We start from the raw sequence: 25,296 nt of genomic DNA on the forward strand, positions 1-25,296 counted from the left end.
ATGTAAAGGGTACACTGCACATCCATTTTCATGTCTCTGACATGTATGCACAAGGGTTCATCTCTGCATTGGAACTGTGAAAGATGTTATCTTCAGCACAGAGAATTAGCACTGCACGTCCTTAAGCATAAGATGGGATTGTAGTTATTCATTTTTATGTAACAGAATATAGTATTATATTTAGTTTTGACTGGAACATAAATAGAATATTAGGGTTGCTTTGGAGTTTTTTTTTAGGGATCCCTAAACTTTTCACTGGAGTTCTTCATTCCAATCACATCTCAGGTTCAGTATGTCTGTAAAAGTAGCTCTCTCTTTCTCCTGTATGCTGTAGGAGTGAGAGATACACTGCACACTCATGCAGTCTTATGTATTGCTCTCCTCCTGAACTGTGCCAAATGAGTACAGCACTTTCTTATAGTCTGGCAGCTGCTGTTGCCTATAAAGAGGCAAAGCAAACTTTTGTATAGGCTTTCTCATGTAGGGTCTTCTCTTATGTGCAGTTATGAAAGTGGTAACATGAAATTGTTTTGAATGTATTCGTATGTATGATAACTTATTTTTGCTTACTGACAAAAGTGTAGATTGTTCACATTATGGGGGAAATAACGGTCGGATGATTCAGAAGCTCTAGATAAGTATTGATTTTGCAGGTATAGTGCTAGAAGTTAAATATATATTGTATAGATATTTTTTTTCTATTGAACTCTCTGATAGTGCAGGTACTTTTGAAATGAATTAGATACCAGTTTGAAGGTAATGGAGCTTTTTACTCTCATTCGAATACATTCTGTATCATTCAGGTGTCATAAATTTTGGAAAGTGTAAGTGAAATCTGAATAAAGAAATTCAGTAGTGGAAACATGCTAGTACTCCAATTTTAGGTATCATTAGTAGGAGTCAGTATAAATAGTACTGGGAAATGGGGAACAGGTGAGGTCAGTGCTTGTGTTCAAATTTGCTAGCTCTAGGAGTGGGCGATGGTTGGGGTTTTTGCTCTTAGAGAATAGCAGTGCTTGGTGAAGGAATTTAGTTATGGACAATTATATTTAATTGACCAAAGAAGTAATAACTTGTTACCATGCATTATGGTTGTTGTTGGCAGTAGTGTTTATGTTCTTTTTTTCCTCAAATGCTGCTTAAGGCTGCTTTACAGGTAAACTGTTTCTGATTGTATTAGCAGTTCTTGAATCTTTCAAGCTTTGTAAAACTTGATAAGCTATAGCAGTGTGTGTGTGTATATATAAATATATATATTGCAAACAGCATTCAGTGTGAGATTATTAATTTATTAAGTATTTTAATGGAATGACCATTTTGTGCTGTCACCAAAATAGATTCAGTACATTCAGTTGTATCGTATGTTGTCTTCTGAAGTTGTGTTTTGTGTTACCAATGTTGCCTCTTGTTATCAGTTGAGTTACTGATGTGTTTTATGATAATGCATAGATTAATGCAACTAGGCTTTGGAAGGCATGCCTTACTGGAAATTCCTCTTACAGCTCCTACTTTTTTTTTTTTTTTTCATTTTTTGTTTAAACCATGCTGTCTGTTTTATCTCCCACTTGCTTTTCCCAACCTTCCCACCAAGTTTGTTTCCAGTGCATCAGGAGTTCAGAATCTTGAACTGCCTTAGGCCTCAGATCTTGTTCTTTACAGCATCTTATCATCCATTTGACCTGACCAGGATGTCAGCCTGTTTCTATTTTCTTGTCATGTTGCTTTCCACTGGGCTACCCCTCAGGCATATGTTCCCAAATCTTCCAGTTCCAAATCCGTACGTGTTTTATAACTATTGAAACTTCTTGAGTTGAATATCTCATGAAGTGTTTATGGATTTAATGTACTGAAGTTTTAATCTGATGCTTCAGAATGATGCCTTTTCTTCATTGTGTGGATAGACAGCAGTTCCTTTTCTGAAATCTATAGGTAAGTGCATGTGTGCACACCTACCCACCCACTACCTGTGTTTGCATACGTGTGCATCTGCATGCAGAATAATTGCACTAATTAAATAATCCATCACATCCTTCCTTATAATCATCATTTAAATAGACTGTTACTGGAATAGCTAATGTAAAAGCCATGGAAGGGTTTGGTCACTACTATAATTTGTTTTCTTGAGATAATTGATGTTTGATTTTTGTTTTAAATTTGTGCTCTATTTACTCAGCAGCTATGCAAGAAGCCATTATTTTAGTGTAAGAAATGCTTTTTGCTCCTCATTATTTGAAGCAACACATACTAGGGATTACCTATTGCTGTTGATTTATGAGACTTAAAAATCACTTGTGAGCAGCATTATGGCCTTTTGGTTCTGTGACGGTAACATTTTGTTCTAAAACCAGGGAAATGGTACCAGAAGCATTTGCATCAAACCCCAGGTAGTGTTTTTGTTCTATTCAAATCCCACTTTCACTTAAAAGACAAACAAAAAACCCTACCTGTAAAGAACTGTTCAGGAAACAGCTGTAGTGAGAGTGATTTGAGTAAACAACGTAATAGGAAACCAGATGCTACCAGAGTCTTAAAGCAGTCATTAACCAGAGCTGCTGTTGAGACAGACTAATGCTTTTTGCAGAAGTGAAGATGTGCCAGTAATTCAAGTGGCTTGTATGTTCAGTGGTGATCTTGACTTCTGGCCCTTTGCCTTGGATTGCAAACCTTGTTACTTGAATGTGGTGTTGTTCTGAGCTCTTCCTCAAGGGACTTTCATCTTCAGCATAACAACAACCTTCTCTTTCAGTTTGCCTGTGTGATGGGATGGGAATGGAAGCCGCTTCCCAAAAGGGGAGTGTTTGCATGGTGAATGTCTTCTGCTTTGGTATATACTGGAGCAACCTTTCAGAGTATTATTTTCTTTGGTATTTGCTCTCTGTTATTTACTGCCTTATAAAAAAAAAAAGAAAGAGTTTGTTTTTCTTTAAAAAAGCAGAATACAAAATGTCAAACAATATCTTTGCTTACAAATTCAAGTTTAGAATACTGATACGTTCCTGATGTTTTCTGAGTAAAATGACTCACGTGGCTTTTGTGATGTGCTGGCAGTCAGCTCTGCCACTGAAAACTCGGGTTTGTGATGTTGTACTCACGGGAAAATCATGTGTAGAGAAACAAAGAAAACATGAGCTGTGAAATGACTCCAGTGTATGTGATAAATTTCGAAGTTGGTATAAAAATGCATTCACTGAACCACTGTCAAGTGCAGCATGCTGGGACCCACCAGGTTAACTGTAAATGTGGGAAGTTTTTCCATTGCCAACTGATTTCCTGCTCTTTGTGGACACTTTGTTTTTAAATTGAAGACAAACATCAACAACAAAAACTGCCAAAAGCATGCTGTATATTTCATTTGTGTAACTCACTTTTATGTCTTCCTGTAGATGGCCAGCCTTGGCAAATTGATACCAGAATATAAACCAGAGATGTTCATTCCTTTAATCTTAATTAAATGTGTGGTATCACACTACAGTGTAAACTTCGTAATACTGGTTTAATTTTGTAAGTTCCAATCAGGTGAAGCGTGCTCTAGTCCTCAGTAAGTGAAATGAACAAACAAATGATATTTAAAATGCTCCTTATTGGCTGTGTGTGTGTTTAAGGAATATAAGATTCTGAGTCACACAAAGTGACTGGATTTATTAACATGTGATTCTCTTATGCGGGTTACTGGAAAGAGAAGGATGTATTTCTCTCCACCCCTGATTATTTTTTGTGATTCATTAAACTTTTCCATGATCCAAGGTAAAAATAAATTGTGATGTGACCTCTTTTCCCTGTTCTTTAATTATGAATTGAGACGTTCAGATCAGACTGAGGTTATCTAGTTTTTCTACTTTAATCTCTTTAATTGGAACGAAGGCAGTTAAATGTTGTTTCACTGACTACAACTTTCAGTGAAGCTTTATGCATAAAGCACAGGGAAGCTTTAACCCCCTCCCCCAAGCTGGTAGTGTGTGCAGTGTTAGAGCTGTATGGCTGCATACTTCTGTCTTTATCTGCTCTGTGAAGGTGCGAGTCGTTCAGGAAAGCCATTAAAATAACACCACATGCATTTCATGAGGAAGGCTTATTGTTTAGACTACTTAGGCTGAGAAGGTAGTGAGATAAATGTTAAGATGGTGTGTGTCTTCAGAGGTTAAATCTGTTTCATTGGAAGAGACAGTTGCATTTTCTGCAGAAGTTTTCCATACTTGAAGGAAAATGTGATTACACGGTACTTTGGGTAGAAAAGACTGAGAGAATGCATATTATCTTTCACTAGCCAAGGAGTCCAGGAGTCACTGAGGCAGGAAGATGCAAATCTTTAGCAGGTTTCATTATGTTTGGGAGCTGGTAAGTTGGAGGAATTTGTGATTTGGAGGGGGGGGAGGGTTGCCTTGTTGCCTTTTTATTTTTGGTTTTGTTTTCCCTCTTCTCCGTGGAAAGGAAAGGATTTTTTTTCCAGAAAGAACTTAAAGCAGTTTGAGAATATTTTTGTATGTTGTATAAGCTGTAATGCTACGTTAAAACTACCATGATAAGGGCTTTGTGAAGTCTTTAATGCTTAGCCTGTTCTGATCTAGAAAACAGGCAGAAAATCAAGGTCGTGAGATACTGCACCAATTTGTAATTTTTGTGAAGCTTTTGTTTATAATCTGTCTTTGAGAACTTTTGCACTGATCTTCTATCAGTGAATTAATAAAAATCTAAATTCTACGTTTCAAATTTAGTCCCTCTATAAAGATGGGTAGTAAAATACTCAGGAGAGTCACAGCATGAAATCTGCTGCTGTGCAGTTTACGTGGAAAAGCGCCTACTTTTCAAAAAATGTTTATGAAATATTCTGCCCCCTAACACTTACAGGATTTTTAAGTTACGAGGCTATTTTCAGTGATGCCTCTTATGCCCTCATTGAGGAGAAGCCAAATGTCGCTCCTCTATCTTAAGGGCATATTTTACTAACCACAAGATTTAGTAATAGCATGAACATTGTTTTGATCTCTGGATATAGTTTGTAGCAAATAATGTAATTCCATGTGTGCTTCTTGTATCCCTAGCAGCAGTTAGTCCCTTGCTCAATGAACAGCTGAGATGACCTTGTCTTAATTAGACAAGTCTGAATGCAAGTAAGAAAAAAGTGGAAAATTGGTGTATTCCTTCTCTTATCTAAGGAGCTACAGAGATAAGTCTTGGAGATACTTGCTTAATTTGTGGGATGCAAATAAATAATAAATAGTAAACTTCATAGTCTCATACTGTAACTTTTCAGTAAATTAGAAGGTGACTGTTCATTCTCCCATGCATTTATTTCTGAGCTTTCATTTGCACGGAACTCGAGGGAGATACTGGAAGTTTAATGCATTTGAATGTCTACTTACTGCCTGTCCTAATATGAATGAGATCACAGGATGATAGAATGAGTCACAGAATACAGCTTGGGTTGGAATAGACCTTAAAGGCAATTCCAACCCTCTGCCATGGGCAGGGTTGCCACCCATGCAAACTGGCCTTGAATATTACCTGGGATGGGGCCCCTGCTGCTCTCTGGGCAGCAGTGCCTGTGTCTCACCAGCCTCTGAGTGAAGAATTTTCTCCAAAAAACTGATATAAATCTCCCCTCTTGGTTTAAAACCATTCCCCCTTGTCTCTTCACAATCTGTATGTATAAGTGTTGAGCAGGTGACTGTGGAAGAAAAAAAGAAAATCTGACAGTATTGGAGAAATCCCATTCATAACTTACGTGTGCTCAGGAAAGATACAAGGACAAAAACTCAAAACGTAGGTGATCATTATCTACAGAATGCTCATTGTAGGTTTTCAGTAGCTGTAACGTTTATTAGGTAATAACAACATATGTTAGATATTAATCAAATGATAGCTCTTAACATGATAAGCTTCTAGAAAATACGTTAGTTTTGTTCTCTAGAACGTAGGTAAGTGTGCACCTCTTCTTTGAAATACAGCCTTGCTGATTCAGAGGCTTTCCTTGTCCTCTCTTATTCTTTCATGCGCTTTGAGAAGATGGTTAGTAAAATAAATGAAGATTTCTGACCTATTAAAATAATCTCCAGCATCTGATCTCCTAAAAATACTTTTTTGTAAGTTGGTGGGGCTTAGAGTCACGACATGACTAGCGAGTGTTACCAGCTAAACATTAATCCTAAATAATTACTCTTTTTGACGTGGTCAGTACCTGAACTTGTAATTGAACCTACAGTGCGTTGTTGGTTTTCTTTCTTCTCGTTCCTTTGTATTAGGATTACTCTGGTGACGATACGAAACTGGAATACAACGTAGATGCAGCCAACGGCATTGTTATGGAAGGCTATCTGTTCAAGCGAGCCAGCAATGCCTTCAAGACGTGGAACAGGTAATTTACTCAGAACCTCTGGCTTTTTAAGAGCCTGCTTGTTAAGCTCAGTTCTGGTCTGACTTATAACCTGTGCAGCTTACTGATTCCACAGATCCACCAAAACCCTTGGACTGCTCTTTGAGTTTGTGGAGAGAATGCTTCTTAGCCATTTCTCCTTATTATCTCTCCTAGAGGTTTGCAGGCCCTTTGTAAGAATTCAAAATATCTTGAAGTTTGTAGAAGTCCTATGTATGGAAGGCTTGCTGTATTGCCTGTGGTCTGGTGCTGTCATTGCGTTTTGATCTTTTATTTTGAAACAGAGCAATTATTACTATATGCACTTTGCTATTTGAACATATATGCTGGGAAAATAAGCCTTAAGTGATGAAGTAGAATAGAAACTGCACAGCTATTGGAAGCAGGGGAACATAGCAGAGAACTCGAGGGCTGTTGTTTTTCGTGAAAGATAAGCATTGTTGTTCTTTACAATTCCAATGTGCAGTGCAGTAACTTCTGCATAGCAGTTTTGATGGTCCTGTTGGGAATTCAAAGTACACTGTCAGTCTTGTCTGTTTAAAGATGTTTATTTTACTATTGTTTGAATGTTTTTATTAGTGAACAGGGTTTCTTTTGCATCTCCAGTGGTGTACATTTTTTTCAAGGAAATGTATTCTGAAGCATTTATGGTGTAGTTGAGTGCAGTTCTTAAACTGTAAAGTTAGTTGGACATTGAGCTGCTCTTCCAGTCTCTCACTCTGCAGTTTTGCAGGAGTGCTCCTGTTTGCTGTGCTTTGAAGGTCAGAATCTGCATTTGGATCTGTGACCTCTTCCAAGCTTAATTCTGTAATTCTTTGAACATTTTGGAATATCACAGGTTGATAGGAAATTGGCATTGCTTCACTTAAATCCATAAACTGATGTAAGGGCTGCTGCAGTTGATGAGACCGTGTTTACATTAGTAAGTGTTGTGCAGTTCCTCTAAGGGGCTTGCCTTGGACTACCACTAGTCTAGTCCTGTGGTCTGGTTATTTGTAATTGTGATTTACCTTCTGTGTTAGTTTCACCCACATGAATTTAGAGTTCTTCATTCTTAGAGGCACTTAAGAATGAAGAAAGGACAAAACTAACAGATACGTTTCAAAAGCACATTCATGGTCAGAAGTAGAACGCTAGTGTAAGTAGTGTAAGCACACTTTGAGAAAACTCTACAGTAACAGGGCAGGAAGCTGTCTTCCACTGAATTTACAACAGGTTCGGAGGATCCTTTTTGTGGGGTGTTTTGCAGGGTTATCTGCAGGCTCTTGATAAGTGACTGAAAACAAAACTCCTGCTTCAGGTTCTTCTGTTGTGTGTTATAAAGGCTTTGCTCACTGGGAATGTAACAGAAGTCATAATGAACAAAAGTCATAGTGTAAGTTTACATGCGTGAGCATATTCAATTAAAATGTTTGAACAATGTCATTTAAGAGAGCCAAGGTAAGCAGCTCGGTAATGAGTCAGAGCTAACCTACTTTAATACGTAGCTCATATTTGCTTGCAATTTTTTCTGTTTGTCACGAGAGTATTCAATAAAGCTAAGCCTTTAATCTTTTTTAATCTGAAGTTCATATCTTATCTCATCATCCTAGGCTAGTTGGATGTGTCAGAACCGGGCAGTGAGTAGCATAGTGATAAGCCATGTATAAATGTGGCTTAGAAACTGAAGCCATGATTTTAATTTTGTACTTCATACAGTCACAAACCATTGTTGTCTGCTGAAACTATTACCATTAAGCTACATAAAATAAAAACCCTCTTAATAAAGACAACTGTTAGTTATTTGATCTATCCCCGTTCTTCACGTTTTAATAAAGCAGAGAAGTTTTATCCTGTTTTTATTTCTGAATAGATTTGTTACTGCTTGCTGTGTTGTAGGCGCTGAAGTAGCTTTTGCCTTTCTGTTGCTGGTTTGTTGCTTTGTTGCTGGTGCTTTACTTCCGTATTGCTGCAGTTTCACCTTCACAGAGGCAAAACCAGCTGAAATCCAAACATTTGTTAGAGGCTGGAGTGTGCTTCCAGCCACAGGAAAGGACTGTCTCCAGTTTAAACAGTTCTGAGCATAAAAATGTACAAAGAAATATTGGAGGAGGAAACATGTAGAGAATGACGTATTTTATACGAGGGAATTCAGAGCAGAAATCTGAAGCCCTTGTGACAGGCTGTTTTCAGTCTCCCTGTCGGGTAGGTAGTTTGCTTCTTCATGATGTGCCTGTCTTTTGTGAGAAGGCAAGGGGTGGAGAAGATGAAGAGAAACCACACAAAACTCTTCTTGAGGCAAATACTGGAGTTTCCTGGTGATCTGAACTGATGGCGATGTCGCTTATCCCAGCTAACTGCTGTCTGTCATGCCAGCTGTAATGTGGTTGTTTCTCTTTTCTTCTCTGTCAGTGTCAGTGTTTTGATGGTTTTTAAAGTATTCCTTGACAACAATATTATGAAAAGGCATAAAAATGGCTGCATTTGCCAGTGTTAAAAACATGGACCAGGGAATGGTACAGTGAACTTTTCTTGGCTTGTACACATCGCTATGATTCCATCAGATAATGCTGTGATGCGTCTGTGCATCCATGGACTCTGTTGTGGATTATCCTGGGACAATTCCAGTTGCTGCGGGGGGAAAAATTCCAAATCCCAATTATTTTTTGCTAGGATGGTGTAGTTTCTTCCTTGGGCAGTTGGCATCTTGGTTTACTTTACTTGACTGCAGTTAATTTGCACTTCTGTACAAAGCATGCAAAATTATTTGGGATAATTCTGTATGGTGCTCACCTGAGAAATAGTTTGTGAGCAGGTTACAAGGTAAACTGTAAGAGCTGTTTGTTGTTTGGCATCGCTTTGTTCTGAAAGAGTTTGGGAATCTTTATACTGTATCTGCATGTATGTGTGTACTATGGATACTTCAGTGGAAGCCAGATTCAGTACTGGCAAGTCTCACAGCAGCCGGCATGGAGACCTGGTTTGGGAATGTATGTATATTTGGATCATATCAGTACACGGATTTTCTGGAGGTATCAGGAAATGAAATCGATTGAACTTATTGTGCAGCAGTAGGTGGAAGACCTTTGGTTCTTAGAAATTCAGATTTAAAATGGGTCTGTGTTAAGAAATGTATGTGTGACTAAGAAGAGCCTTTATGAAACAGTACATTCTGAATAATTTTTAGGTTGGATGCATTAGCTAGGTGTTTTCCTTTTTAATTCGGCTGTGTTTTCAGATCATGCTAATTCTTTGCTTATTTTGCTCATTTTGCATTTTTCATTCCTGTTCCTCCTTTCCCTTATGTTTTAATCCTACCCCGTTTTTTCACATGACAGGAAAAAGCCAGATCACATCAGGTACCAACCAGCTTCTTTTATACCTTCCCAATGTTTCTTTGGCACGCAAAATGCTCTAATTAACCCTGCATTTAATTTTGATTACTTGCAATGGATGTAAAGTGGCTCAGTCTAAGAAAATAACAGAAGGATTCTGCCTGGGATGCCAACCTGCTGCTCAACACTTGTAAAAGAATTAGTAAGATGGAGCTAGTTTTAGCTACAAAGGAATTAAAGCAAAGTTTATGCACTCAGACTTCTGAGCATATGAGATCACTGTTTTGACTTTTTCCTCTGTAGATTGATGGTTTTTCTCTCACCAACTACACTGGAAATAGAGATGTAACTTTTGAATGTTGTGCATTCTTAATCACTGTTTTATGCGAATGCTGATGGCAACCAATTAAGAAAATGGTTTCCTTTTGAAGATGAATAAGCACAATTCAGTGTAACATTCAAATAATTTAACATTATTTTTCAGTACTTCTTGTAGCTCTCAGAAATTTGAAATGCTTTTCAATTAATGGTGTTGTTTTCTATTTAAGAAACACTTCTTTTTTTGGTTGCCTGGGTGAGAATGATTGGAACCAATTAGTTTCTAAACCCAAACAGCTGCATTGAAGTACTCCTATAAACTCCATGGGGCAGTGCCAACTGCTGTAAAATTTCCCCAGAAGAGTCTTTTTCTGTTTCACTGTGCTTTTTTCCTTGTGCCTTTTTACAGAAGGTCACTTTTGAAGAAACTTTGGTGACTTTCAGCCTGGCAGCACCTGTTGCCCAAAGGTGCACGAATGGGAGATAGATAAACCTACAAACAGATACACCCTACAACAGCCCCTTCAGTCCAGATGTTATAGCTCAAATGTTCCTGCCTGTTAATGCTGCAAGCCCCCAGCACTCTATTTGCTACAGTAGTTTTTTAACAAATTATTTTGAATTTACAAAACAACATCAAAATTTTGGCCTGAATAAAACAACTGTGGTGCTGATATTTTAGAAAGGAGGCTGCCACCTTTGTTTTTTAAAGCATACGGTGAAATATATTATCACCCTCAAAAAATGGGAGCTACAAGTCATACTATGCTCTAAATTATAGATCCTGCTCAGTGAATGTTTCTTAAGAAATAAAAATCCCCCACAGACCCCATCTCCAAATGCTTTTTGACTGAACTTGGCAAGTTCCATTAAAGACTGCATTTCCCTGATGCAGGTCACTGTTCTGCTTTATTCTGCTCCATTTTCTTAATGCAAAAGTATATGGCTGTTCTGGTGGAAATCCAGTATTGAGAGGAGATTCTTTTGTTGTTTTTAAAATGAAATACATCTGCACAGCATTTGAAAGAATACTTGTAAAAAGGTAGAATCTCATCTGTCTACTAAATATTAACTTTTCTAACAAATACTAGCTTTCCTGATTGGAATCTAACTGTCTCAAATATCTTAATTTTTCCTTTTATATTTTCTTAACATTCTTTGTGTGCTTCTTTCTATGAATGGCTTGTGGTGATCAAACACATTTATGGAGCTCTCTTGTTACTAATTTTAGTGAACCATAGCTTGATGTTCACAAGTTTGTACTGCAGCCTATCTTGTTCTTCACAGTATTTTGTGCACTGTTGGCACTCAGACTAGTTGGCCATGCAGAAAACAGGGATGTGCAGTGTGTATAAGTGGGATATTTGTGGTAACTGAGCTGCTGTGTTACAGTGAGCACAGGTTTGTATTACAAACCTGTACAAAACCGATGTATACAGACTTCACTGCAGGACTGAATTAATTTTTGCATTATCAAATTTTTGTGCAGTTCAAAACCAGTGAGGATTGGTTCCCTTTTCTTTTGTGCATCTCCAGGAAAGCCAGAGGCAGATGGCCATGTTTGCTTCTATTTTCATATTTGCTGACCTGATAGATGCAGTTCTAGATCTGAGATGCGCAGAATTTTTTCCAAAACATGAACTGTTCTTCCATTTGCTGTGAATTGTATCCCACCCGAGCAGAATTTGGACAAGGAAGGGGGATTTTTTTTTTCCTTTAAGTATTATCTTTTGGATTTTATTGGATGCCTCAATTTATTTTTTAATAGTTCCCTATAGAACTAATGAGTAAGACTCTACTTAATAGTTGCTTTGTGTTTATATGCAATATTTTCTATCTAAAATTTTAAGAAATGCCAATGTGGAGAGACCTCCATGGCATAGCAATAGTCTAGTTTTGTCTAAGGGCTAGGTAAGTTATTTGATAGCTCTGTTCCTGAAAATATTTCAGGAGTGAGTAGTTAAAATGTTTTAATACTTTCATTATTTAAACTACCATTATTGAATTACTTGAAGTCGTAGTTTGCTGCTAAAATACAGATGTAAATGTTCTTTGAAATGAAAATGTTTTGTATCTTAGCTTTACTAATGTCATAACATGAATGTATTCGTTCAGGACTCAAATTATTTGAACCTTGCTTTCTTTTTTTGTTTCGTCTCTGCTCTCCCTTTTTTTCATGAAATACTTGTCCAAACTGACTGCAGAATTAATACCATGAATTCTTTCTCACTTACAGTCTCTCTGTAGACTGCATCATAGTATATTTCAGTCAAATGAGTACTGCGAGGTCAGTTTCATATTGTTTGGATCTCTCTGTTTGAACAGGCGCTGGTTCTCCATACAGAATAACCAACTCGTGTACCAGAAGAAATTTAAGGTAGGTATGGAAAGCTGTCTTGGCATCATAGTTTGATGTGGATGCTGGTCTTCCTCATCAGGGTGAGAGAAGCAGAGAGTTGGCATGGATGTCCTATGTGCTCTTGAACAACCTACTTCATTTTCTAAATTAGTTTTTCCCTTTGTAAAATGAGATGAACATTGTACATACAGATGTAGGGACTTGTAAGCCATACCTTATTTGTTGTGCTTTTGTTACCTCGTTGCAGAGAAGGCTCACAAGGAGCATTGAGAGCTGCTGATAACAAAAGGCTTGTATGCACTTGCTGGCAGACTGAGTGCTACGTAGTGTTCTTTGGACGAGTCCATAAGGATTTGCTCTTTTCCGTTACTGGCTGGACTCACAAACCCAATTTTGCAATCATAGAGAGGAGAAAATGACACGAAAGTATTTATTACAGATGCTATGTGCACATACCTAGTATTGAAAGTGTAAGGCAACTCAGCAGTTGATGTTTGTTGGGGCAAAGTACAATTTTTCACATCTGCTGTGACCGCAGCTGGAGCAGCTCCACCCCAAGCCCAGAAGTCAGCTTTGCCAGCTAGCGTTTGGGCAAGTGCTCCTCTGATTTACTCTTCTGGAATCAGTTTGTGCACCACATAACTGTAGCTGCTCTTTGTGGAAGAAGAAAATAAAAGTAGAGAACTGAATGGAGAAGGCAATAAGTCAATAAAGAGAAGTTTATGGTTATGCATTGTTCTTCAGCAATAACAGCCCAGGTTCAGAGCCTACTGCTTGTTAACTGATATGCTATCAGATAGGATGGTCTTTTGTTTTTGTGGTTGGATAGGAGACAAGTGGTGGAATTCATGTTAGTACATTTTGGGCACTTTCTGATTGTGAATTGCAGTTGTGTTTTGATACATTTTTATATTACAAAAAGCACCTTTAAAATTGCATTATTTTAGAATGGATACCTTTGGAGTTGAATCAAGTTTTCAAAACCACTCCGTCGTGGTTTCTGAATTTTGTACTTGGCACTTGCAGCATGGCTTATTTAGGTGTAACCTGTCTGATTTCTGTATGAGTTAATAGCACATCTTCTCAGAAAGTATCTTTGAGCTCCTTTAATGCTGTTCTTTAAGCTATGGATTATTTAGTTGATTGGACTCTAGATGGCAAGACAACCTCAAAATTCTCACAGAGTATGACCGAGCATGGAAATTGAAATAAATATTTCCTGCCAAGTGTGTCCATTGTCACTTATTTCAAATTTCATTTCTGAAGGAAAAATAGATGTGAAGCAATGAAATAAGTGAGAAATAATTTGAGGGTATCAGCTACTTTCTTTCTTTCATCTGTCTTTCCTGTTTCCTAGGATAATCCCACAGTGGTTGTTGAAGACTTGCGGCTTTGCACGGTTAAACACTGCGAAGACATAGAAAGGCGTTTCTGTTTTGAGGTGGTTTCTCCAACAAAGTAAGGAGAAGTGATGGAGCGTGTTTATTTAAAAATTAAGTGGATAAGCAGCATTGTTAGATTCGGTTGCCTTGAAACGCAGGATGAATGTGTCTCTTGGGGCAAATCAAAACAGGAAAAATATCTGAGCAATTCTGTGCTCTGAAACTCTGGCTGGGAGAAAGTGATGCTGTGAGAAGTATTCCTAGTATTTAATTTACTTCTGGCATTAAAATAAACATGTGTTCCTGTGCTTTATGTATAAATGTCTTGTAGTCATGGAGCTGTTGTGGTTAGTAGTAGTAGCTGGTATTAATTATCAAGCTGCTTAGTAGCCTAGGAGGTAGCTAACCAGAAACGAAGAATAAGTTTTCCTTAGACTGTCCATGTGAAAAATAGTTTTTTTTTGTTTTCCTCAGAGCTTTCAAGTCATTTTCTCTCATTTTTGCTGAATGATTTAAGGTTTCAGGGACTGATAGCTGCCCCTTGTGTAGACAGTCATGGAGGTAAATCATCATATACGAGAATGAGAGACCTGGAATAAGAAAAAAAATATCAGAAATAGGAGATTAAGCAATTTTCTGGGTTATTTGAAGAGTCATATCCATGTTTAAGGTTACTTATAAATAGTTTTGAAACCAGGAATGTGTGGGTCATAAAGTCAGCTGCTTTATTATCTGTAAATAAATGGATTTATTACATGGTGCATAATAAGCAATAAACGTATGCTGACAGCAACAAACTTTGACAAGGCTTTATGTTTGATTGAACAGCGTGTTGTTGGTTTGGCCTCTGTCTCTGAGGGCATTGTGTGGTTCTTCACAGAAGCTGCATGCTCCAAGCTGACTCAGAAAAGCTGCGGCAGGCGTGGATTAAGGCTGTTCAGACCAGTATTGCTACAGCATACAGGGAGAAAGGGGACGAATCTGAGGTGAGTTTAAAGATCAACCAAACAGCAACTACCTTTAGATCTTAAGGAGTAAAATTAGCAAGAACTGGAGAGAAGGGAACTAACAATAAAATAAAATCCATTGTTTGTCTTCCAATGGAAATGCAATGAAATTTTGAAGGCTCCAATCGTCTAATTTGTCTTTCCTTCCTTCTTACTAGCATTGCTTTGGCCTGTATGTTTTGAAGTTTTTCTGTAGTGTCATCGTAATTGGTAGGATTATTGGATACTCCACACTCCATTCTGTAATATTTCTAAAAAGCTGAAGATATTTTCCAGTTCAGTGGCTTTCTTTGGCTTTAAATGCAGAAGCCTTTTTTCTAGAGTTCTAGTGTACTGTCAGTATTTCATTATTCACAGGCTCTTCTTTAATGTAGTGTATTTTTTGTTTCTTTTTCAGAAACAGGAAAAGAAATCATCCCCTTCTACTGGAAGCCTGGAATCTGGCAGCGAGACAAAAGAGAAGTTGTTGAAGGGAGAAAGCGCTCTGCAGCGAGTGCAGTGCATTGCTGGTAATGCTGCCTGCTGCGACTGCGGCCTGGCAGATCCTCGCTGGGCCAGCATCAACCTTGGCATCACGCTGTGCATCGAGTGCTCTGGGATACACAGGTTGGTGAGCTCTTCAGAAGTACGACTGATTTAAATAGGAAATGCAGTGTTTGCCTCTTGAAGTGGACATTGAGGCAAGGTTGGAGACTCCTTTTAGTAAACAGGGTGAAAGTAACGTGCTTTATTTGCATAAACCTGTGTATAGTGATCTGAAATAAGACAGAGGCACTGTTACAGGTTACTGTTTCTTTTTGCTGTTTAGAAGCTTAGGAGTCCACTTCTCAAAAGTAAGATCTCTGACCCTGGATTCATGGGAACCTGAACTTCTGAAGGTAGGATGTTATTTTGAAACAGGAGTTTCTGTCTGCTACGGAGGTTATTTGTCTAAAGCCCAGGCATCTGAATGTTCATGGAGGAAGAAATTGCATTTGTACTCAGTGCATCTCTTCTGCTTTTGAGTAGAACATATTTATGGTGATGTATTTGTTAACTCACATTGCTTTTTTACAACTTGCTGGATTAGCAGACATCATTCTTGATACAAACGTGATACAAAGTCAGAACACTTTGTGACACTTTTAGGTGCACAAATGCAGTTTTAACTGCTAAGTTTGATCTGATACTTTCAACGTATGAAAATGATACAGATAAATAATGCAGTGGGCTGAAAAAATTCAAGTTCTATGTCAGATTAAAGCTTGAGTATTTTTGAAAATTTGAATGCCACCTGTTAGAATGAGATCCTGATTTCAAATGCTTCTGGGAGACTCTTATGTGTAACTGCTACTGTGTGCTGTATGTGTGCCAGAATTCTGGCTTAAAAATGAAAGTCATATGACATTGAAATACAGGAGTAGGAGCCAATGCTCATGTGCAGTTGGATAGTTGATGCACTACACTTGTTTGTAGCTCATGTTCTCGTTCTTGCATATTACCTTTCTATTCTAAAGAACAGGAAGACAATATGAACAGGGTTGTTGTTTGACCCAAAATAATTTTAGTACTAATGTGTTGCTAATGAGGGGGTAAAAGAAAAGTACGTGCTGTGTTCACGTAAAGTTCTACGTGGTAGTAGGAGCAAGCAATCTTTCCACTCTTGTCTTGGACAAGATGGATCAGAATGGAGTGAATTGTGTCTTGCCAGATGGCATAAGAGGAACTAACAGCAAAGCTGCTGGAAAGTAATGCTTTTGAGGCCCACAGCTGTCATTGTGATTGCAGGAAAACAAGATTCTTTATATTCATTTTCTTAATCCTGTTTTGGAAGGGAATTGGACTTAACAAAACAACAGTTATTGTAATCTTACACTGTTTAGTCCCTTTGTTTGCTGATATTTCTTTATCATGAAATAAACCCATGCATATTTTCCTAAGGGAACTCACAAAACTTAGTGAAAATACTGAGATTTAAAAAGTCTATGATAAAACTACTAAATAAGTAGATAAAGCCATTTGCAATTGTATTTGAATATATTTATTTTTCTTCATAGCTTATGTGTGAATTAGGAAATGATGTTATAAATAGAATATATGAAGCAAAGTTGGAAAAAGTGGGAGTAAAGAAGCCTCAGCCTGGAAGCCAAAGGTAGTAATGTGCTTCACTTTCATTTGTTCATCCTTTCATTATAGCTATAAATTATATTAAATTAAACGACTTGTGTCACCAATGCAACTAAACTTCCCCTTCTCAGTATCTGATATTTTTCATTTCCTGAGTCTTTCTTTGAATGACGCCAACTCCAGTGGTCTAATAGCTGTGCTTATTTCCTTTGTCTTGTTTCTTTCTTCTGCCTCCAGCCTGAAAAAGGTGCTGTCACTTAACTGTGTTTAACACTTTCCTCTTCTTTTCTCCATATAAGCAGTCTATTCCTCCTGCTTCTCATGGGTATTCCTATTGTTAGTCTCCTTTGGCTTCTATAACGCACTTCTTTTTCTGATCTCACTTCCTCCTTCTGATGACAACCCTGTAGCATCCTGCTTTGCCACATCAGTGTGGGCAGGTTGGTTTTGTTTCTTGTTTGCTCTGCACCATCTCAGCCAGCTCTTGTGTAAGGTGCCCCGAAAGGAACCTGTGGTTCTGACTTTTGTTTGCAGTGGCTTTTTTCTTTTATTTCTGTTCCCTAATCCCCTGGCATGCTCTTTTCTCTCTCTTACTGCTGTCTACAATTTCTGTTTGTTAATGTGTTTGAAGATATTTCCTAACATTTTGTTCCACCATAAAGTGTAAGTCTTTTAAAATGTTTTAGTGGCTTTCCAATTCTGTGCTGCTTGCTGTCAGAGTTTCATGCAGTAGAAAGCTGTGATTCCTAAGGTACTGACAATTTGGTGATGTTGTAATGTCATTCATACTGTAGGAGACTTGCTAGGTATTCCTTCTAGTGATAACTGCTGTTCAGCCATTTCAGTAGCAGCACTTTAAAAGCTCTTTCATCATTTTGTCCCAGTTGGATTGTCACCTGAACATGATACTGGGGTTCAGGAAAAAAATGCATAGCATGCATTCTGCAGCTGGTGGCTGTGTCTACCTGAGGCTTTCGTTTTTGATCTCTCATGCAGTCTTGGTGTTCCTTTAACAAATGTTTTTACTGAAGAATCTAAATGTGTGTGATATTAGTTGGTTATTGGCAATATAGAAAATGTGCCTAAGGGATTTATATCAAGAGTTATGTACAGTAACTAATGTCTTTCTTCTACTTTGTAAAGCATCTACCTGACAGAAAATGTACCTATACAATCATAGCATTTTCTTTTAACTTCCTAAAATTTTCATAAGTTTCATTCTTTTTAGGCTTATACAAAACTTTATCAAGAATCCAGAGAGCTGGGTAATGTGCTCTTCATCATTCTGAAAATGTCATTGAGTGTCCTATGTGCAGTGCCAGAGTGCAGTTTGATTACTGGCATTAGTATGAAGTGGATGTTCTTGTAGAAAAGATAATCTGAGCTTACTAACTCCAGGCATTTTGTATATGGCAGACAAGAGAAGGAGGCGTACATCAAAGCAAAATACGTGGAAAGAAAATTTGTAGAAAAGCAGCCTGCAGCAGCATTGTCTCCACTTGAGTCCAGAACAAAAGTTTTACCTCAGAGTCAGGAAGAGAAAAGGCACAGTGCTCCTGAAAAATCCCTTTTGGCAGTAGAGCAAGGTGTGGCATCTCCAAGAGGTATCTACACATTTCTCTCCTTAGCTACCTTACACGTGTTCTTTTTAAAGTATTTTTGAAGCTTTTTGTATCTGCTGATTTCCTGCCCCAAGCAGAGTAGTTCTGTCAGTGGGTTGTAGCCTAGTTCAGAGGTACAGGGAAGAAAGGGCTTGTTGAGGAATGTGCATTTCTTAGGTGGGCAGTTTGTGGACTGGGGATGCTTACATTCAGAAACATATTAACCACCTTCTTTCCTCCGTATTTTCATCCTTAATTCTTCCAATAATGTTCTTTCCTGCCCTGTTCCTTCCTTACTGCCTGCTTTGTGCTTTGCTAACTTGCATGTCCCAGCGGTTGCTGTAAGTAGCGACGAGGCGAGGCGGGAGTCTCTGTTCTGTCCTGATGAACTAGATTCACTCTTCTCCTACTTTGATACCTCCTCAAAGCTACGTAGTAGTAAGTACTACAGCAGTGGCATGTTCAGTATTTGCACTAGTGATCCGTTGTGTGTTGTGGCCATCTCCCTGCCTTTAATCCATTGTCTCCGGGCTACTGCATTGCTTAGTGTTTTCATGAAATAATTTAAGCTTTTTTACTTATCCTGATTTTCCACCTTCATGGTAATCTTTGATACTATTGTTACGAATTTTACAGTTGAAGTGTGTGACTTCAGATTTATTTTGGTAGGTTTGTGAGAAAGATAATGAATAAGTACTTGTTAATGGGAAGGAAAAAAATAATTCAGGACCAAGTATAAGAGCTTGCTTTATTATCATGGTGTCTGTGAAGAGTAGGTAACTTGTAATCTGCATAGTAATGTTAATTTCTCCCCAAAACAGTAAGAAGCAGTGACAGTGGGATCCAGCAGAGTGTTGATGACAGCAGAGAACACCTTGCCTCTACTATATCAGCTAACAGCTTGTATGAACCAGGTGTGTTTGGCTTTGTGTTTCAAGACAAAGATTTAATCTTTTTTTTGCCAGCACATTCCATCAAAGGGTTTAGTACTTAATAGTAAAGTTCATGTGTCTTCTATCCCAGTATGCTGAAACATTTTAATAAGGGTAATAGTTGCTTGGGTTGTCTTTCTTTCTTCCATGCTTGGTAGCAAGAATGTCATAGAATCCTCCTAAATAAGTTCATAGAATTTTTTAGTTCATGATATTGAGCCAGAACTTCTTTTTAGCAGAATGGAACACTGCTTCATCTTGACACAGAGATGTCTCCAGAGAGATGCACCACTCGTTTCATAAAGAGTTATGATGTTAGAGATGGAATTCATGTTAAGTCACAGATTATAAGCTTTGTGTGTTACTTCAACATTCTTGCTTAATTTTTGTTTTCTACTTACATGAAAGTGATCATACCTTCAAACATTAATCCACATATCTAAAGCTTTTATAAACTGATAAAATTATCTATTATCAGTATCCTGGGCTGATAGAGTATAGCTTGTTAAAGCATTTAATTACAAAGCAAGCTTATACTTCTGCATCATAGCACACTTCTGAGGTACGATTCAAGTACAGTAGTTCACAGCTGTGGTTTGTAGGCAGGCAGTATGTGCCTTAGATCTTCTGACTGCATTGTAGAAGCAGTTATGAAGTAACTCATGAAAGCTTATGTATAAAATGTCTTCCCACACTTTACTGTGTGTAACTGTTGTTGAGATAAAAGGATTTGGTTTACTTCAAAGGATTACAGCCCCAGCAAGTAATTTATACGTAAGAATGATATGTTTAAATGAAAACTCTCAGAACAATATTAGCCTTGTTATATTCAGCTGTTAAACTGTTGTGGATAGATATATTTGTATGACTACGTCTCAGCAGGAAATTAGTTTAATTCATATCTTGTTTGAGACCAGCCAAGCTTCTTATAATTATTATTTTTTCTTTTAGCAATTACGTGGGATAGGTAGGTTGAAGGATATTCACAAATGCCAGTAACATGAAGAGAAGGTTTTCTGGGCAGAATTCTGAAGTGTCCATGCTCGAGTGCTGGAATAAGCTAAAGGCATGTGTGAAGATGTCTGGTAGAATGGGGCACCAATGCAGACCTTTCTGTGAAGTCTGATCCACCTTATGCCAAAGATGTACCTTGCAGAAACAGGGATTACAAACAAGCTTTTTCTTTTAAAAACTTCTTTCAGAAGGAGAAAAGCAAGAATCTTCCGTGTTCTATGACTCCAGACAGCTTAATCCAGGATTGCATCTTTATCAAGCTGCCTTTGAGAAGAATCTTCCAGATATGGCAGAAGCATTGGCCCATGGAGCTGAAGTAAATTGGGTCAATATGGAAGAAAACAAAGCAACTCCACTCATTCAGGCAGTGCGAGGGGTATGTGATCTACAGCAGAGTGATGTGGGAGGAGGGGAGGGGGAATAATAGGGACATTTCTGTCACTGCTTCTTTCCAACTACTTGCTTTGCTCATGAATGATAATGTGATACTGAAATCGTCTTTACAGAGTTCTTTCAAAGTTATTTCTGAACTATTTTTCCCCGGTATTATGGTTGGTTACTTTTTTGTTGTTGTTTTTCTTGGTTGTTACACAACCTGGTAGTGTGCAGTAGTGATATGGAAGCAATCCCTTTAGTTTCCTTTACCATAACACTCAGTGGTAACAAGGCAGGATGATTTTCACTCTGATGCTGGAGATCTGGTGCTAATTTGTTTCTTTTGCTCTTCTTCCATAGGGTTCACTGGTTACTTGTGAATTCCTGCTGCAGAATGGTGCCAATGTGAACATCAGGGACATGAAAGGAAGAGGACCCCTACACCACGCCACAGTTCTAGGACACACGGGGTACCTCACTGTTCCAGAATTTGACAGTAGTCACTGGTTACTGCCTTTATTAATGCAAAGCTTCTTCACTTCCCCCACACTCATTTTAATTTATTTCAGATCATAGAGTTTTTTCCTTTAAACTTTTGTGATGAGAGCACTTAAAACATTATTTCCCCACTCATCTCCTAGCAGAACACATGCCTGTAAACACTTCAGTCCGTGTTGGAAAAATGTATTTGATAATACTTTTGAAACAATGTGGGTGAAGATTCATGAAATGCAAGAAAGAGAAATAGTGGTGAGTGTGGACCAGAGCTGTTTCTGGTTCATCTCACACAGGTATTTCATGTTGAAATGAAATGTACTACATCACATTTTGAATCTTGGAATCAGGGCTTTAAACTGCAGCCTTGAATTCAAATGAGGACATAATCTGTTTTGTGGCACCCGTCCTCTTTGCATACATGAATTCTGAATAGAGTGAAGTTGACAGCTTGAGAGAGTTTAAGGTCTAAGCTTAGCCATCATGCCCTGCTTGTGTAGTGATCTACGTACACGTGTGCATACGTACAGGCATGTAGATGAAAAATGAGGACAGCTTCTACTTGGTAAAACATGCATCTGTGCCTACGGGTTCTGTACTGTATTAATTTATCCTGCTCAGTATTTCTCTTCTATCATAGCAAAAGGGATGAAGTTTTATGGTTCTGTAACCTCGGATGACACAGGAAGGAAAAGGATTACCTTCTGAAGGGTTCAACTCATAGCTGCATTAGCATGATTTGGCAGTTTAAATACTGTTCAGAACTTTTCAGAAAGCCAGCTAAAAGCTTTGCTTAACTATCTGTTAATATCTTATTATAGGTGAACAGTGGTATTCGAGAGGCTTTTGGTGATTTAAGTAAAATACATTGCATCCTGCTTGGTTTTGTATATTAGCTTTTTTTCCTTTATTATGATGGAAAATAATTATTGAATTATATCTCTAAACAGGCAAGTGTGTTTATTCCTAAAACGAGGAGCAAACCAGCATGCTACTGATGAAGATGGGAAAGATCCACTGAGTATAGCTGTAGAGGCTGCAAATGCAGATATTGTAACATTGTAAGTTCTGTGTTCTAATTAGGTGTCTGTGCTTTTCATACTGCTTCTATTTTAAAATACACGTTATATCAAAATTACATGTCAAAATACATGTTATGTCAAATATACATAAAAACAGGGAGAGCAAAATAAAGCTGAGTGCACTGGACATAGGTGACCTTGCTATGAGGTTCAAGGGCTGCAGGTCTTGGAGCGGCAGCCTTTTTGCTCTGCTTTCAAAGTGACATTGTTCTTTTTCTGTTTCCCACATCGCAGGTTGCGTTTAGCAAGGATGAATGAAGAAATGCGTGAATCAGAAGGGCTCTATGGACAGCCAGGTCAATATTCTACTAATAACCATACTGAGATGCAGTACAAGAAATGTATTCAGGAATTTATCAGTTTACAGCTAGATTCTTAGGGTCTGAAGAAAATTTAAGATAACTTCGTACAGTGTTTTTTTTAGACAGTATTTACACGTGAAAGCTTCATTATGGTGCAGCTTTGTCAGATTAGTTAGGAGACCTAAAATGAGAGCGTTTAAAGCACATAGTTATGGTAGTTTGTTAGTAAACTCTTACCAATCTTTTTTGCTGCTGGTTGTTTGGTTTTCTCCTACTGACATTTCTCTGAAACTGATGTAATGTTAGGATTTATCTGACACTGAGTGGCAGCCTTATAGGCCAGGTTGCTCAGAGACACTTGAGAAGTTCATCTTAGTACAAGATGCCATTCTTCTTCCTTTAGAATGGACTTTTTTTTTTTCTTAATTTTTTTTAAGAAAGAAAAATTCTACGCCACTGTAAAAATGTGTATCAAATATTTCAAAATATCTCCAGACAATTCTGAAAGTATTATTTCTTCCTTTTAAAAAATATTTTTAGTTAATATCTTGAACAAGACGGTAATTCTTAATTATATGTATTTTTGTATGCATAGTATCTCACCATTTGATTTTTTAAAGAAGTGTATGCATCAGGCATTTGAGTTCACTCACACCAGAAAATAGCATTACTTAAGGAGCATGTGCAACTTATTCTCAGGCATCCTGTCCCAGTTTATAATGTGTTCTGATATGACATTTATGCAAGCCATTTCCTCTGTTACAATATGCTTCCATAGGAACCTAATTTATTTTCATGCAAATATCAATAATGAATGTATGGTTAATTGTCAGGTTATTCAAGGCAATCATAAAAATATGCTATCCCAGGCAGTAGTGAAAGAAAAACCTTTTTAAGGCTGAGTGCCAGGTAATGTTGGCTCACTGCCCATCAAGCCTTCATATTTGTCACTGATTCATAAGGACTGTGTGCTTTTGCCTCAGTTTGGAGCTGGGATGTACTCAAGGGGCCATGTTGAGTGTCCAGTGTCCCAGATGGATGGTATCAAATGAACAGAACTTCCATATTTTGTAAAGCTTCTCCTGAAGAATGATTGTGTTACAAATTTATCTTTATGCAAAACTCCTAGGAAATTCAAATTAAAACAATGAAAGTATTGAAGATCACTCAGAGACTTACATGCTCTCTCTGGAGGAGCAACAAATAAATCAGAAATAAGTACTTAATTATGAGCATAATATGGAAGAATCTTCCACCCAAAATGCAGCAGTGAAAGAAAGGATCCGTTGCCTGTTTGCTCATGTTGAATTTGAGGCTGTTTTCTGATATAATGCATGCTACTTCACTGCCAGGCTGGAGATAACAACTACTGGAGTAGTTCTGATTTTCCTAGTTCTTGTTTTAAGTGTTAAAAATCATAACTACTGGTTTCAAATAGTGAAATGCATTTGTTTTAGGAGAGGTGATAACTTTGATTCAAAAGTTATGCTTTAGGTCATAAATGAACACTCTGCATCACTTAATTGACATGAAAAAATCTAAAACTGTTATAAAACAGAAAATATATTTCTGTAGTTTGTACTAAAGCCTAAGTTGGTTCCTAAATATTATAAGGCTTGCTTTGACTGAATTCGTAAGAAAATCATAGAATCACCAAGGTTGGAAAAGACCTAAAAGATCACCCAGTCCAACCGTTCACCTATTCCCAATAGCTCCTACTAAACCATGTCCCTCAACACAACATCCAGCCTTTCCTTGAACACCCCCAGGCTCGGTGACTCCACCACCTCCCTGGGCATCCATTCCAGTGCCTGACCACCCTTTCTGAAAAGTAATACTTCCTCATGTCCAGCCTGAATCTCCCCTGCTGTAACTTGAAACCAATTCTGTCACATGAAAGTATGAATGTCCACGTCTTTAAACTGAAGATGAGGGGAGTCTGTTTTCCCTCTTATATTGTTTAAAAGTGGTCTAGACAGATTCTTCAAATAAGTAGAGAAAATAAAAAGCTTGGTACATCTTTTATCAAAGATACCTGGGCCTTCTTAACAGTTACAGTAGAACCTGGAGACTGCAGCCAATGCAATCTGCACCAGACATTTTTTGTGTAGACAATCTCTGATAAGTGTAAAGGGGCAAGATTGATCATGGAAAGTGGAGCCAGCACAAGGCATAAAGCTTTATGCCAGCACAAATCATAAAGCTTGCCGAATCAGAGGGAGGGTAGCATTAGAGTAGCTGTTATAACTCTGGCCAGGAGCTGTACAGGGCAGTGTCCCGGCCGGAAGATCTGACTGTCTCTGGATTCAGCATTTCTTTACTTGCTGAAGTCTCCCAGAAAGCTGAATAAGTATTTGAGTGTTCTAAATGTTAACGTCTGCTAGCCTGCTAGGATTGTGAAACTGTGCAAGTGTGAGCACAAAGCCCCTCTCTGCTGTTAGAATAGAGTAGTTCAGTTGGAAGGGACCTTCCAGAATCATCTAGTTGAATCGTTCTGATGGATGTTCTCCTTGCTTGGCCATAGACAAAGCAGGTCTTTTTCACTGCACAGACATGCTTAAGTATCTGCGCTACGCTTATTTTAGAACTCCTCTTTTCCTAAATTGTGTTTCTAAAAGATAAGGATTTTCAAGGCAGTT

At 38.0% G+C, this 25,296-nt stretch overlaps 1 protein-coding gene across 4 annotated transcripts in view; it reads left to right on the forward strand.

The window, feature by feature from the left end:
* The window catches only part of ACAP2 (ArfGAP with coiled-coil, ankyrin repeat and PH domains 2), a 55,830-nt gene that overhangs the window by 27,159 nt on the left and 3,375 nt on the right, over positions 1-25,296 (forward strand). Inside the window, exons 10-23 of one of the 4 annotated variants that reach the window (XM_052685176.1) lie at positions 6,240-6,352; positions 9,688-9,708; positions 12,328-12,379; positions 13,719-13,819; positions 14,624-14,729; positions 15,148-15,356; positions 15,559-15,628; positions 16,787-16,881; positions 18,273-18,460; positions 19,279-19,371; positions 20,592-20,779; positions 21,139-21,248; positions 22,224-22,334; positions 22,590-22,651. In XM_052685176.1, the coding sequence (XP_052541136.1) occupies positions 6,240-6,352; positions 9,688-9,708; positions 12,328-12,379; positions 13,719-13,819; positions 14,624-14,729; positions 15,148-15,356; positions 15,559-15,628; positions 16,787-16,881; positions 18,273-18,460; positions 19,279-19,371; positions 20,592-20,779; positions 21,139-21,248; positions 22,224-22,334; positions 22,590-22,651 (1,519 nt within the window). Of the gene's footprint in view, positions 1-6,239; positions 6,353-9,687; positions 9,709-12,327; positions 12,380-13,718; positions 13,820-14,623; positions 14,730-15,147; positions 15,357-15,558; positions 15,629-16,786; positions 16,882-18,272; positions 18,461-18,790; positions 19,036-19,278; positions 19,372-20,591; positions 20,780-21,138; positions 21,249-22,223; positions 22,335-22,589; positions 22,652-25,296 lie in introns of those variants that run through there. The other 3 variants (XM_052685177.1, XM_052685178.1, XM_052685179.1) reach the window with 3 other exon arrangements.

Source organism: Tympanuchus pallidicinctus, unplaced genomic scaffold, assembly GCF_026119805.1.
Source record: "Tympanuchus pallidicinctus isolate F22 unplaced genomic scaffold, pur_lepc_1.0 scaffold22, whole genome shotgun sequence".
In the NCBI taxonomy this organism is placed as follows: Eukaryota; Metazoa; Chordata; class Aves; order Galliformes; family Phasianidae; genus Tympanuchus; species Tympanuchus pallidicinctus.